The sequence below is a fragment of the Cryptomeria japonica genome, chromosome 11, assembly GCF_030272615.1.
Source record: "Cryptomeria japonica chromosome 11, Sugi_1.0, whole genome shotgun sequence".
In the NCBI taxonomy this organism is placed as follows: Eukaryota; Viridiplantae; Streptophyta; class Pinopsida; order Cupressales; family Cupressaceae; genus Cryptomeria; species Cryptomeria japonica.
In genome coordinates this window covers 128,717,318-128,731,168 of record NC_081415.1, presented here as the reverse complement: position 1 = coordinate 128,731,168, position 13,851 = coordinate 128,717,318, and the positions used below count along the sequence as shown (strand labels likewise).

General features: G+C 34.2%; 1 protein-coding gene across 1 annotated transcript; it reads left to right on the top strand.

Moving 5' to 3' along the window:
* Positions 1-12,127: 12,127 nt before the first annotated feature.
* Positions 12,128-13,468, top strand: LOC131065350 (UDP-glycosyltransferase 91D1-like). The gene is made up of 2 exons (XM_059214447.1): positions 12,128-12,736; positions 12,863-13,468. Exons 1-2 carry the CDS (start codon positions 12,128-12,130, stop codon positions 13,466-13,468), a joined length of 1,215 nt encoding a protein of 404 aa, XP_059070430.1.
* Positions 13,469-13,851: the final 383 nt, after the last annotated feature.

Below are 13,851 nucleotides of genomic sequence, written 5' to 3'. Positions count from 1 at the left end.
ATGACAGAAATACAAGTGTTGTTAATTTCCTTCAAAAACATCTCAGAGTTTCTAGCCCCTTCAATAGAATAAACTAATTCATTCCCCACTATGTTCCAGCATTTCTGGAAAAAACTAGTCGTGAAACCATCTACACCAGGGGCTTTATTCGAGTGTAATTGCTCCATATAAATCTTGATATCCTCAACTATGAATGGGGCATTTAGCATTTTATTTTGATCCTTAGAGATCAAATTAGGAATATTTTCTGACAGAGATGATTGAGCTTCATAGTTGGAACTTTCCAAATTATTTAGGATATTGTGAAAAAAGGAGACTTCTTCCTTTGCAATACCCTCCTGATCTACTATAAGATTCCCCTATCAATTTTTCAAGTTGGTGATTTTGTTTATACACCTGCGAATCTTAGTGCTATTATGGAAGGACTTTGAGTTTTTCTATCCAACTAGATAGGTCTCTCTTGAAATTTATCTCTAGAAAGTTTGTTCTTTTGATAGAATATCATCATGTTTTCCAAGGAGATCCTTCTCCTTTAGAAATCTATTTTGATCTATAGGTCATATTTATGACTTCCCCATTTAGAAGTTCAATTTCTTCCTCAATGTTTCTCTTAATTGCAAAGATGTTCTTGAAATGTTCTTTGTTCCAGACCAATCATTTTTGTTTGATATATTTAAAATTTGAGACAAATTAGAAGAGCTTTGATCCTATGAAATGGCTCTCCCTCCACTAGACATCAATTAAGTTAAGAAAATGATTACCCTTCATCTACATATTTTCAAAATTGAAAGGCCAATTGTGGGGCTTCTTAGCAGTGGATAAACTCAACAAGACATGGAAATGCTCAAATCCTAAATATGGCATAATGGAGGACTCCATATCCACATTAAAAGTATTTAAGTCACATCTAAAGATAAATATATCCAATTTCTCAGCAATGTTACTGAAACCCAAATGTTTATTATTCCAAGTAACTATCTCATTCTCTAGTTGTAAATCTGCTAGATTATTTCTAAACACCCAATCTCTGAAATCAATGAGGTGGAAATTCCTTTTGGATTCCTCCTCTTTTCTCATGAAGGTAAATAATTGTATTGAACTCCCCACCAAGAATTGGATGGGGAAAGATATTAAGACTCATGGATCCATCTACTTCACTCCAAACCATTTTTTTCTTGAGAGTAGCAATAGTTCCATAAACGTTGATCAAATAAAATTTCAAGTTGTAACCAATTACAATAATAATTCCACTTAGCCAATATCTACCTTTATAGGATAATTCAAAAGAGACCATACTAGCTTTCCAAAGAATAGCCAAACCACCTGAGGCACCTTTAGCTTAGACTACTTCCTTGTCCTCGACACCCAACATTTTATTGAAAGAAAAAAATTCTTCTTCTAAGAGCTCAATTTCTTGTAATAGAAGAACTTCAAATTCTTTGAAACTTATGATGCACTTAACCAATTGTTGTCTGTTAGGAGCCTTTAGGTCCCTAACATTCTGACTAAGGAGCCTCAAAATTGAGTGGGAAGGATCTACCCCTTCCCAACATTTAAGATTGATCTGATCTTTTTTTTACATTTGGATTTCCCATCTTTTGATCTTAAAGCTTTAAGTGAGTTCCTCTCTTCTTAGTAGCTAGTTTCCCACAATCATGTTTCACTTTGTGAGAGCTTGGTAGCTGAATACCTAAAAAAGTTTCATTAATGTTGTCTTCCTCCAAGTCTAAAAGAATCTTATTTTCAAAAAGGAACTCCTCCTCAAAATTTGTATCGTCCATCACAAGGGCATTCTAGATTAATCTTTGTTTATATCTTTATTCCTCTTCACTCTCCTTAATGGTGGGTTGAGAGATCCTTAAAAAATTATAGGCTACATCCAAGTCTGAGTCCATGCGAGTCTCTACCCTAGTTGGTTTGTCAAGAGAGCTATCAACCAACGTCTTTGTCCTGTCATACTGCAAAAATGGTCTTGAAACCTCTTCATCTCCACCCAACATCTTAAAAAGAATACATCAATTAGAGTTAATAATCAAATCATTATCGAGGACAATATCAAGTTGCTTTCCTTTTCAATTAATGAAATTTAGTTGTTTCTTAATCTCCCTTCTTATATTATGATCTAGTTCCAACCTCATTTGAAGAAGTTATTCTTTGTTAAAGGGCTTATCTCCAACAATTTTAAGTCTATTTAGAAGATTAAGATCAGAAACCAACTCTATGCACATGTCAAAGAATTTTGCTTGTTTATAAATATCCATTATTGGGGAGCCATCTACTCTGACCTCATTTTCTTCTTTCTTTTCGAAGAAAGTTGAAGATCTTGTTATTCCTTTAGATTAACTATCTTTGTAGGTGTAATTGAAAACTTTTCCCATGTTTGATTGTGGAGAACCTATAGCCTATTATCCCTAGAAGGAGTAAGGGTCGCAACTTCTATCTTCTCTTAGTAGTGATCATAATGTTTAGAGTCTTTCAACAAAGTATTATTAATGCAAGAGTTTATGTCCAACTCAATACTTCCTGAGCTGCATACCTCTAGTTTTTCTCTTGGTACGAACTAAGAAGGTATTTTTTTAGGTGTCTGACAATAGGTTGACATCATTTTCTAGAGTTTGAGACAATCTCCACATAATTGTTGACAATATCTCTTGATTTTTCATTAAAAAAATCTTCATCAAACACTAAATCTGTATCAATTTCCATATATAAATGTTGGCAATATCTCTTGATTTTACATTAACAAAATCTGCATCAATCCCTACAAGAGAACCTAAAAAAGTCTCTAGTTTTGACTAGAGCATCTGCGGTCTAGTATTTAGCTAAGAGATCCACTAGACTCAACCACACAGGAATTTTTTGAAAAACAGTATTTGGAGGGGTTAAAATTTGGGGACCAATTAATTCTATGGAAACTTATGCCTTCAAAGAAAATTGGAGAACCAAACAAGAATTCAAATTTTAATATTGATTCAATACATTCAATTGTAGAATTTCGTAGCTATCCCTGCAAAATAAAATAGATCTAGCAGAAAAGACAGAAGCAAAACTTGCAAGTAAAATAGAGAAGAAAATCAAAACTGAATTAATGCAATTAAATCATCTTTATTATGTATTATTACAAATCGGTATGAATTACAAATGATATATAGATCATAGGAGTAGAAATTATGCATGAGATGCATGAATTTTTTGGAGATCAACAACTATTTGCATGAAACAGAACTGGAAGATGAAGAGGGAGTTAAAAACAAGAACTCCTTGAATAGCTTAAACATAAGCAACAATGCAAATCACAATCATCATAAATCACAGGGAAGACTGCATGTTAAGTTGTGCTAACACCCCCCCTTAAGCCTAACTAAGGAGAGATATGGGTCTTGGCAACAAAGCCTGATCAGAAACCCAATTACAAAGAAGAAAGAAGAAAACCCAATTGAGAAAAACTCCTAACCATTATTCAAACTATAGAAGAAAGTTGCAAACTGCAAGTTTGCATCCACACTGCAACAAGATTGTACAAAATCATAGAAACCACTGCATGAGTACCTCTGGGATACTTTGAAAATGTAGTTATACATATTCTGCATTGCTCAAATGGATGAATAGGCAGGTACAAGGTCTCTGAATACAAAAAATGATTATCTGAAGAAGATATGAATCTGCAGAAATATGTTCCAAGCCGAAGAACTGCAAAGATGACCTTCGGTTGGGATGATGCCATTGTATATCCATAGCTCAATAATGTCCTGCTAGAAAGAAACTTTGGAAGCACTCGGAGATGTGACTCTGGAATCTCATGTAGTCAGGAACCCTGCTAGAAAGAATCTCTAGGAGCAAACAGAGTTGCAACATTGGAATCTTATGTAGACAAGAATTTAGAACCAAAGAATACTTTTGACTGTCAATTAGAGGAAGAGTGCATAGCAACTTTAATCTTCTATTTTATTCAGGAAACTTATTGAAAGAAACCTATACTAAATGCACTAAGCAAAACCCCCATATAAACTTTCTAAAGTTCATTTGTTTTTTTTACAAAGCCCCAAATTTTCTAGATCTTTGTCATGCAGTGCTTGCAAAGCACACACAAGTTTTAAAGAATCAAAATAGGAAAAAAAAAGAAAGGAGCATGCAAAAATTAGGGGAAGAATATGCACGCATTTATAAACAGAGGTCTATGTCGGCTTCCATGGTGATAGTAATCTTCATAAATCTAACAGCAAATAATTGTTGTGCTCCTTCCTTCTAGCTCTAGGCTCTGATACCATGTAAAATTTTCTAACCTGCACAGTATGGATCTACCAAGAAGAGAAGAGCAAAACTTGTAGAAGAAAAATCAGAAGAACAAATGAAAACAATTAAATCATCTTCATTATATATTATTACAAATTTGTATGAATTGCAAATGATATATAGATCGTAGGAGTAGAAATTATGCATGAGATGCATGAAATTTCTGGAGATCAACAACTATTTGCATGAAACAAAACTGAAAGATGAAGAGGGAGTTAAAAACAAGAACTTCTTGGTTAGCTTAAACATAAGCAACAATGCAAATCACAATCACCATAAATCATGGGGAAGACTGCATGTTAAGTTGCCCTAACATCAATAAGGAAGAATGATTTTTGAAGAGGGTGATACATATCTTACCGGGGCAAGTGGATCTCCACCATTCCATGATATCTTTCTCAAAGCCACTCATCCCACACCATTTAACCAAAAAAGCTTTCGCCTTCAGCATGTTTGCATTCCTTTTAATAATCTCCAAAGGCATCGTAAAGAGTTTTCTTCCTCGGCTTTTCTTGTTTATTTGGACCTAAAATTTGGAAAGAGGAGGTTTGAAGAAGCTTTTGCCTATCCTTTACTATCTCGTAAGATTCCGCACCAAGACCTTTTTATGAAAAGAATGATTAGAAAAGGGTTGGGGATGGTATAATTTCTTCCCAGCCAAAAGAGAATATTCTGAATTCAACAAATAATTTCAAACATTTGAGCGATTGTAAATAATTTCAACAAAGAATTATAGAAACTACATAAAATAGACATTTTTTTTTATAGAATTTGATTTTTAAGTAAATGTCATATGTACTGTGTCACACATACATAAAAGTCCCTAAGTTGGTGGTATAAATTTAACTAGTTGCACATTATTTCAATATAGTGAGATTGCAAATAAAAATAGGACCTCAAGCCTCTTCCATGAGACCAAACCTTACAATTATCCAACTTTGTAATGGTTTTATGTTACTAGACTATTTGATGAAAACAAAAACATAGGAATCATCTAATAAAAACAAAATGATCAAAAATCACTCATTTTATTTGAGCCAATATAGTAGTTAGACGTGTGACAACTATAAATCCATGAGCCCCTTCACATTGACAAGAATAATATGTGCCACTATCTATCATAAGCTTGCATAAGAAATCCAATAAATTGTAGGAATTAAGATAATTTGTCACCAAAACACCTTGTGCAACTAGTAGATGTTTTGTTTGAGATTGTCACTGTAGTGTGAGATATTTGAAGAAAAAAGCTCAAAATAATTTAAATAAATGGAAATGTGTTGTAGGAATAAAATTATGATTTTTTTGTTGTTGAAAGTAATAGATTGTTTAATAGGAATATTAGATAAGTTTATTGAATCCTTGGATAAGGAAAATCTTATTTGTCAAGATAGTGTGTTTCCTTTACTAGTGAATTTAAAATAAAACCATTTAATTCTAATGGATGTTTGTACCTTATTTCAAATCTTCTATTTTGGCATAGGATATGTTTCAAGTCTTAAAAAAGGAAAGAAATGATAAAACAAAAAAAAACAAAAAAGAGCCTAAAATAGTACATCATATAATATAATTAAGAAAGGAAGACTCAATAAAATAAATACTCAAGTTTCATGTGAAAAAAAATAACTTGTGGAGCATCAAATTTTGAATATTCCATCACAATTACGATTTAAGAAGTATGAATAGATTATAAGAAAATAAGAGAATAAGAATAATATTAGGAACACAAGTTGACAAAATAGATGAATGTGTTGGTCATATGAATATCATCTATATGATGAGACAACATATTTTGTATTGAAGAGGGCACCCAAAAAGTTGTTTTAATGAATAATGAGCATTTTGAGCATCACTAAAGTGTATATCCATATATACCTATCACTTAAATTTCATTTTCACCTTTCTATCTTTTTCATTTTTCCAATTTAGTTTTTCAATTTGGATTTTTTTACTTACCACTAGTTATTGAACTTTAATGCCCATTTCACCTTCTATATTTTTTTTTCACAAACTTGGTCTTCTCCACATGAGGTTTCTTAGGTGGATGGGTTTTGACTAAAAATTTCTTTGAGTTTTTTCTTATTCACACTGCTTTTCTTATATTTAATTTATAGAAATTTTCCTCTTGCCTTTATCCACCACTTATGTTGGTCACACATTTTCACCATTAAAATTATATATCCACTCTTGATTTTTGCATATGTTATAACTAAATTATCGCTTTATTTTATTATATTTCCTTAGTATAGTTCATTTTTTCCTTGATTGACCTATATATTCTTTGTATTCCATTTTACAATGATGCCTACACCTTCCCATTATTGATTGGTTAGTAGAATCTGACCCCATTCTTAAATCTTGTTTTCTAGAGATTGAATACTAATACTATATTGATCTTACTTATAGAGTCACTTATTGATCATACATTGCTATACCAAGCTTATTTATAATTTACATTTGAGTCTAGATTGATACATTAATTTGGTAGAGCCACTTATTTACCCCACATTATTATATCATTATTATATACTATATCCAATATACCATTTGTATTCCACTTGATATATTCTTTGCATTAATCATCACATTGGGGAAAAATTATACCTTCCCTCTGCATTGGTTTCATATTCAAAGTTATATCCTTACATTTAGGGGAATCATGACTTCCCCTTTATTCCATCCTTGGATTTATATCCATATTTTTTCACCTTTGGCACATCATGCATCTCACATGACATATTTTACCAGGTGTTCCTTTCACATTAGGGGTATCACTCAATCCCTTGAACACTAATTTGTTCCTACCTACATTCAATATGGACTTAATACCTTACCTACAACATTGTGTGCTCATTCTTTTTGACAACATAATAGAAAAAGATATTTTTCTTGTTCCTATTGTACCTACCTAATTGTGTTTGGTCCTTGAGGGATATGTTGTGCTTTACTTTACCTATGTTGAGGATAAAATCATAAAATAGTATCTTATCTTTAATTTTGTATCATCAAAAATTGTAAACCTTTGCTAGGGTGGTACAATTCTATGCTTAGTTTAACACTCGCCTTAGTGTGTTTGCATCTTGCATTGTAATTTCCCTTTAAGGATTTAATTAATTAATTTAATTAAATCTAAAGTCATATTTCATCACTCCCCACATCATAAAATTGGGCCCTTTACCCTAAATGTGCCCTTTTTTATTTATTCCTCCAATAAATCATTAAAGCATAAACCCTAATTATGTCTTATTTCGACCTTTAAGGATCGATTTCTCATATCAAAACATCTCAAAATCAGCTATAACTTCTGTAATTTTGGGATTCACTCTAATATCATCAAATCTAATGGCCCTAAAAATTTGGTGAAAAGTTGGTTGGACCGTGCGTAATTTATGCAAGGTCCCTGACATTTTCCCAAAAATTCAAGAGCATAGTTCTATGATATTATATTGCTTAACCCCAAGAAATTTGTGGGAAATTCAATCTCTAAGTCGGCCTAAAGTAGAAATTCAGGTCTAGGGCTCCATATATAAGAACTTCTCTTTCTTCATTTGAAAGCAAGTGAAAAAAAAGGAAGATCATGAGTTGAATCAATCAAGTTGGAGTGATTTTGAAGGAGCCTTCTATGTAGTGAAAGAGAATCTTATGTGGATTATTCAACAATATTAATCAATTATTCATCAAGAACTCATTATTAATTAGGAGCCTTGAAGACGTTGATGAATATTAGGAGGTCAAGTGGCTTATGTCTCTCCCTTGGGGATTGGTATGGTTTCATGTTATTTTCATGTCTTTGTATGAGCTTCTTTACACTCATTTTCACAATTACATTCATGATTTAGATCATTTAGCACATTTGATTTAGAGAATTCTCATTTACATTTGCATTTACATGCATTTAGGGTTCACTCTCAAAAGCATAGGGTAGCTCTAGTTTCTTATCTTTCTCATTTGGGATCTTGCATAGACACAAGGTTCTAGCATGCACATTTTCAATACATTATCGGCTATTTGTGAAGGCAAAAATAACCAAAACAAGGGTTTTGACCAAGGAAAAGGCCTAAATAGCCACCCGAACCCCCTTTTCAGTTGCAGGTATAGGTACTCGAAAGACTTTCAAGATTACAAAAAGGTACAAGGACTATCTTGAGGCCTCTATCCCAAACTCATCAAGGATAGGGGTGTGGTGCCTTGTCCCCCCACTTTCAAGTGAAATTTAGCAGGATGAGGGCTCAAAACATCAAGATTGCAGTCTCTCAGTTGCAACTTCCTATTTGTAGAATCAGGATAGGGTCATGGAACCTCTATCCTATGAAGTTTGACTCAGTTTTTGGTGCCAAGTACACATTCAAATTCCCCCCCCTTCTCTGCTTTTAGTATCTCAATTTCAGTCTTGCAAGTTTTTGCAATTTCGGTTCATATATTCTTCATTGTTCATTGGCTAGTCTAGTTGATCAATCATACCCTATTTTTCATATCTTCTCTTCATATAAAACAAGAGGAATAGAAACCCTAAGAGATAATCCTTGGCTCTCTTTTTCTCACAAGAAGTAGCCAAAGTGAGCTATCTCCCTAGGCTCTTTCGTATTCCTAATGTGTTGGAAAAAGTGGGATTAGGTCCTAGTCACACAGTCCCACTTTTTCCCCTCCACAAATTCATATATACTCATGTCATATAGGATTCTTCGAGATGTTAGATATTTTTATCACATGTTGTATTTTTTACTTTAATATATTCTACATGTATGGAGAAGTAAGACATGGATATTAGTTCATAACTTCAATTTGGAAGTCACGAGCTCTTTAGGACAATTATATGTTCATTAGGACTATCATAACTTCAATAGAGAAGTCCCACTGAATTTAGGATAGTTCTAACTTCATTGGGACTTCCCTAATGAATATTTGACTATCATAGGTTCATTAGGGATTCCCTAATAAACCTATAATTGTCCTGCATCTATTCTGACTACCCTAATTATGTTACAACAATCATAACATCGTTAGGGTCCATTCCTAATGACTGCAAGACAATCATAGAGTCATTGGGGATGTCCTAATCAACCTAAATAATAGACATAGATTCATTAGGATAGTCCTAATGAAGCTATGATTGTCATACATTCATTGGTATTAACTTAGTAAAGTTATGAAAGTAAGATATTCATTAGGGAAGTCCTAATGAATGTAGTATGGTCATAGATTCATTTGGATGGCCCCAACAAACCTACATGATATTCATAGCCTAAAATTGAATCCAATTTTGAGTACTTACTACCATGAATTTATCACATCGATAATTTATGTAATGTTGACAAAATGTAAGTAATTCTCACATTCAATTCAATTCTCATTGATAATTGACAATATAAAAATCATATGACCATAAGAATCAATGAGACTCAAATAATTAATTCAATATTACAATTTATAAATATTTCATTTTCTTAAATTTTTTGCTTCAAACTCATAAGTTTTTTGAGTTTTTATGGACCTTTCTTCGAATTCAATTTTATATTCAATGTAAATAAAATAGGAATAGTAAAAATTATATGAAAAGAGTGAGTCTATATTCTTAAATTTAAACAAATACTCATAATAAATATTTCAGTTCAAGAAACATAAAATACCTCCTATAATCAATTTTGATCACATGCATTTTTAACCATTTTTAATACACGTTATTTGGCAGTCAACAAATTTGTTGAGTAGAAAATAAGCTTTATTGAGATTTTTCATCCCTTCACAAATTGGAGAGAGAGAGAGAGAGAGAGAGAGAGAGAGAGAGAGAGAGAGAGAGATCCTCACCTGTAAACCCTTTACCCACAATCATAAATCCTAAACTCTATACTAATACTATCAATTATAAATTCAAGACCCTAAACCCTTCAGTTCAAACCTAGATACCTTATCCATCAACCCTAAACCCTAAACCTTTGATTTACAATCTCAATTGTACTTACAATACCCTCAACCCTATAATCAACACCCTTAACCCCAAACCACACACCCTATACTCTATACCCTAAATCTGAAACTCTATACCCTAAATGCTATAATGATACCTTTTACCCTATAACTCTATTTGGTAAACCCTCAACCCTATAATTATACCTTATACCCTCAACCATAAAGTCATTACTATAAATAGTTAACCCTATCACACCCTAATCCTTATATCCTATATATGCTAGACCCTATACCATCAATCTTGTACCCTAACCCTATACCAATACCGTAAAACCTAAAATATATTCCCTAAAACCTATAACCTATGTACCATAAATCCTGCATCATCAATCTTGTACCCTAAACCCTATATGAATTCCATAACCCTATACCCTAAACCCTATATCCTATAGCAAGACCTATACAATGGAAAGACATAATAAGAGAGTGGGGAGGGAGAGAGGGATGGGGATAGGAAGAAAAAACCATAAAATGATAGAAATGGCAAGGAGTATGTTGCAAATTAAAGGATTAAGAAGATTTTTTTGAGGTGATGTAGTTGTTACAATAGTGTACATTCTTAATTAGAGTCCTACTAGACCACTGGACATGATGACTCTTTATGAAGCCTAGTATGAAAAGAAAACTAGCGTTACTCATTTTAGAGTTTTTGGTTGTTTAGCCTATGTTCATGTAGCTAATCAAAATAGGAAAAAGGTAGATCCAAAAAGTGGTTGATGTATTTTTTGTGGATATAGTGAGAAAATCAAGGCTTACAGGTTGTATAAACCTTAGCCTAATAACATTCTTGTGTCAAGAGAGGTGATATTTGATGAAGGGGGAGTTCATGGTCATCAAAAAGACCATGTTGAAAAGCCTAAATATATTTTGAATAGTGGTATTATTGTTCATATTGATCATGAGCAGCCCATTAATACTTTAAGTCCGAGTGTTACACATACACTAAACATCCCCTCGTCTAGTTCTCTAGTTTCAAGTGCAAGCTCAACATGAAGCTCAAGTTCTAGTAGGAAGGTTAGAAGCTTAATTGATATTTATAAAAGAAGTACAGTTCAAGAACATGATGAGAATCCTAGAGGCAAGAAAATACAATTTGCATTGGTTTCACAAACTATTTTTGAATCATCATGTTCTGAAGATGCGTGTATTAATGAAGTTTGTGTGCAAGCAATGAAAAAAGAGATGGATTCTATTAATAGGAATTGTACTTGGGAGCTTGCAGAGATTCCACATGATAAGAAAAAGATTGCCACTAAGTCAATCTATAAGACTAAGTACCAAAGTGATGGGTGTGTTGAAAGACACAAAGCAAGATTAGTTGATAAATGCTTCACACAAATGTATGACATTGAATATGAAGAAACATTTGTACCCATAGCAAGACTATATATATATATACATAAAAAATTCATATAAATCACTAGTTATAAAATATAATCCATAAATTTGATTCAAATATGATATAACTCAATCTTAATATAATAAAATTTAACTAAATAGTAATAAAACATTATATATTTTACAATAGCAGAAATTAATTACTAGGAAACTTTTGTTTGTAATTCGCGTCACTATATGGTTGCTACGAAACTTTTGTCTGTAATTCGCGTCAGTATATGGCCTCCCGCGATAAATAAATATTGGTGTAACCCAAAATTCGTAGACACAGAATGTTAGCATATGTGCCGACTTTTTGGACTTTTCTGATCTGAGAATCTAGCGCCTAACAGTAGTAAAATCAATCTAAACGCGTGAATAATAGTTATGCACCAACTTGTAGCTTGTTTTTTCATAGTTGATCTTCACCCGTTCCATCAATAATCACGCCGGCTCATTCGCTACTTTTAAACAAGTCGTCGATCAGTGTTCAATGTACAACTTGCAATTTGATTTCAGTAGTTTGGAAGAAAAGATGCAGCAGCTCCATGTTATGATGGTACCCTGGCTTTCATACAGCCATATCAGAGCCTTCTTAGAGCTCGCCAGGAAATTAGACGATCAAGGTCTCAAAATTTCCTTTCTCTCCACTCCCCTCAATAGTAGATGGATTAGAAAGCAGATATTGCAGCTGCACCCCATCCCACAAATCGATCTGCTGGAGCTTCCACTGCCCTCTGTAGAAGGGCTGCCTGCAGGCGTCGAGTCAACTGCAGATTTGAAGCGTGGAGGAACATTTGGCCTACTTGTCGAAGCCATGGACGAGTGGGAGAAACCATTCGAAGCCCTGCTGGGAAGGGCTTCACCGGATTTTGTAATCCACGATATCACGCAGTACTGTGCTTCTGGAGTAGCCGCCAAACTGTGCATTCCCACCATATTTTTCGTCAACACGTCTGCCTCCAGTTCGGGCTTCCTTCTAGGTCATGAAGCCGCCATTGTAGAGAAAAGTACAATAGTCCCAAATCTGACACTGCCGCCTCCTGGTTTTCCCTCGGCTCACATCCGCCATTCATCGTTTGGAGCCTGGAAGAACCTGCATGTATTCCGAAAGAATGCAGGACAAATTAACATGGCAGAGCGGTGGAGCATGTGTTTCAAGGGTAGCTAGGTCATAGCCTTCAATACGTGGGTAGAATTGGAAGGCAAATACTTTGAATATTTACAGAGAACCACCAGCAGACCCGTGCTTCCCGTGGGGATTCAGATGTCCGATCTAACGCCGCCGTCGACAGATGACCATTGCTTGGCTTGGCTCGATGTTCAGAAGCCCTGTTCGGTGGTGGTGGTGTCACTTGGCAGTGAATGTATTCTCACTCCGAAAGAGCTGGCTGCCTTGGCGCTGGGACTAGAAGAGAGTGAGCTTCCATTTCTCTTTATTCTTCTCCACCAGATGGCTGCTGTGTTGCCCCACGGCTTTGTGGGGCGCACAAGAGGAAGAGGACTATTGGTGACGAAGTGGGCGCCTCAGTTGCACATTCTGGCCCATTCTTCTGCAGGAGCGTTCCTCACTCATTGCGGGTGGATCTCAGTGAGTGAAGGATTGAGGTTTGGCGTACCATTTGTGACACTTTCAATGATGTACGAACAAGGGTTATATGCTAAGCTGATAGCCGAGGAACTCAAGTTGGGGGTGGAGGTCAGGAGAAACGAGGATGATTCTTTTACCAAGGAAGATGTCAGTAAAGCTGCTCGCACATTAATGGTTGAAGAGGAAGGCAGACACTTCAGATCACGTGTTCAAGAAATCAATGCATGTCTTGGACAGGAATGATTGCCACATCCATCGATCAAACATCCACAACTTCGTTTCCCTAATCAAAGAGAAAGCAGGGTGCAAATAGACTCTTTACTGCGATCAAATGGTTGATACCACAAATATTTACTGTTATATCGGTAGTAAGTATTCATTTCAGATTATATTTTTCGTATATTGTATTCCAATAAGTTATGTTATCGAGGAGATAGCACAAATATTTACTGTTATATCGTAGTATTCATTTCTGATTATATTTTCCGTATACTGTATGTCAATAACTTATGTTATACAGGAGAGGACTCACTAGTTGATTGTTGAGCACAATCAAGTAGTTGTTATAGCATTTGTTGATTTAATGATTAATAATTGTGACAATATCACATCAATAATTGTGATTT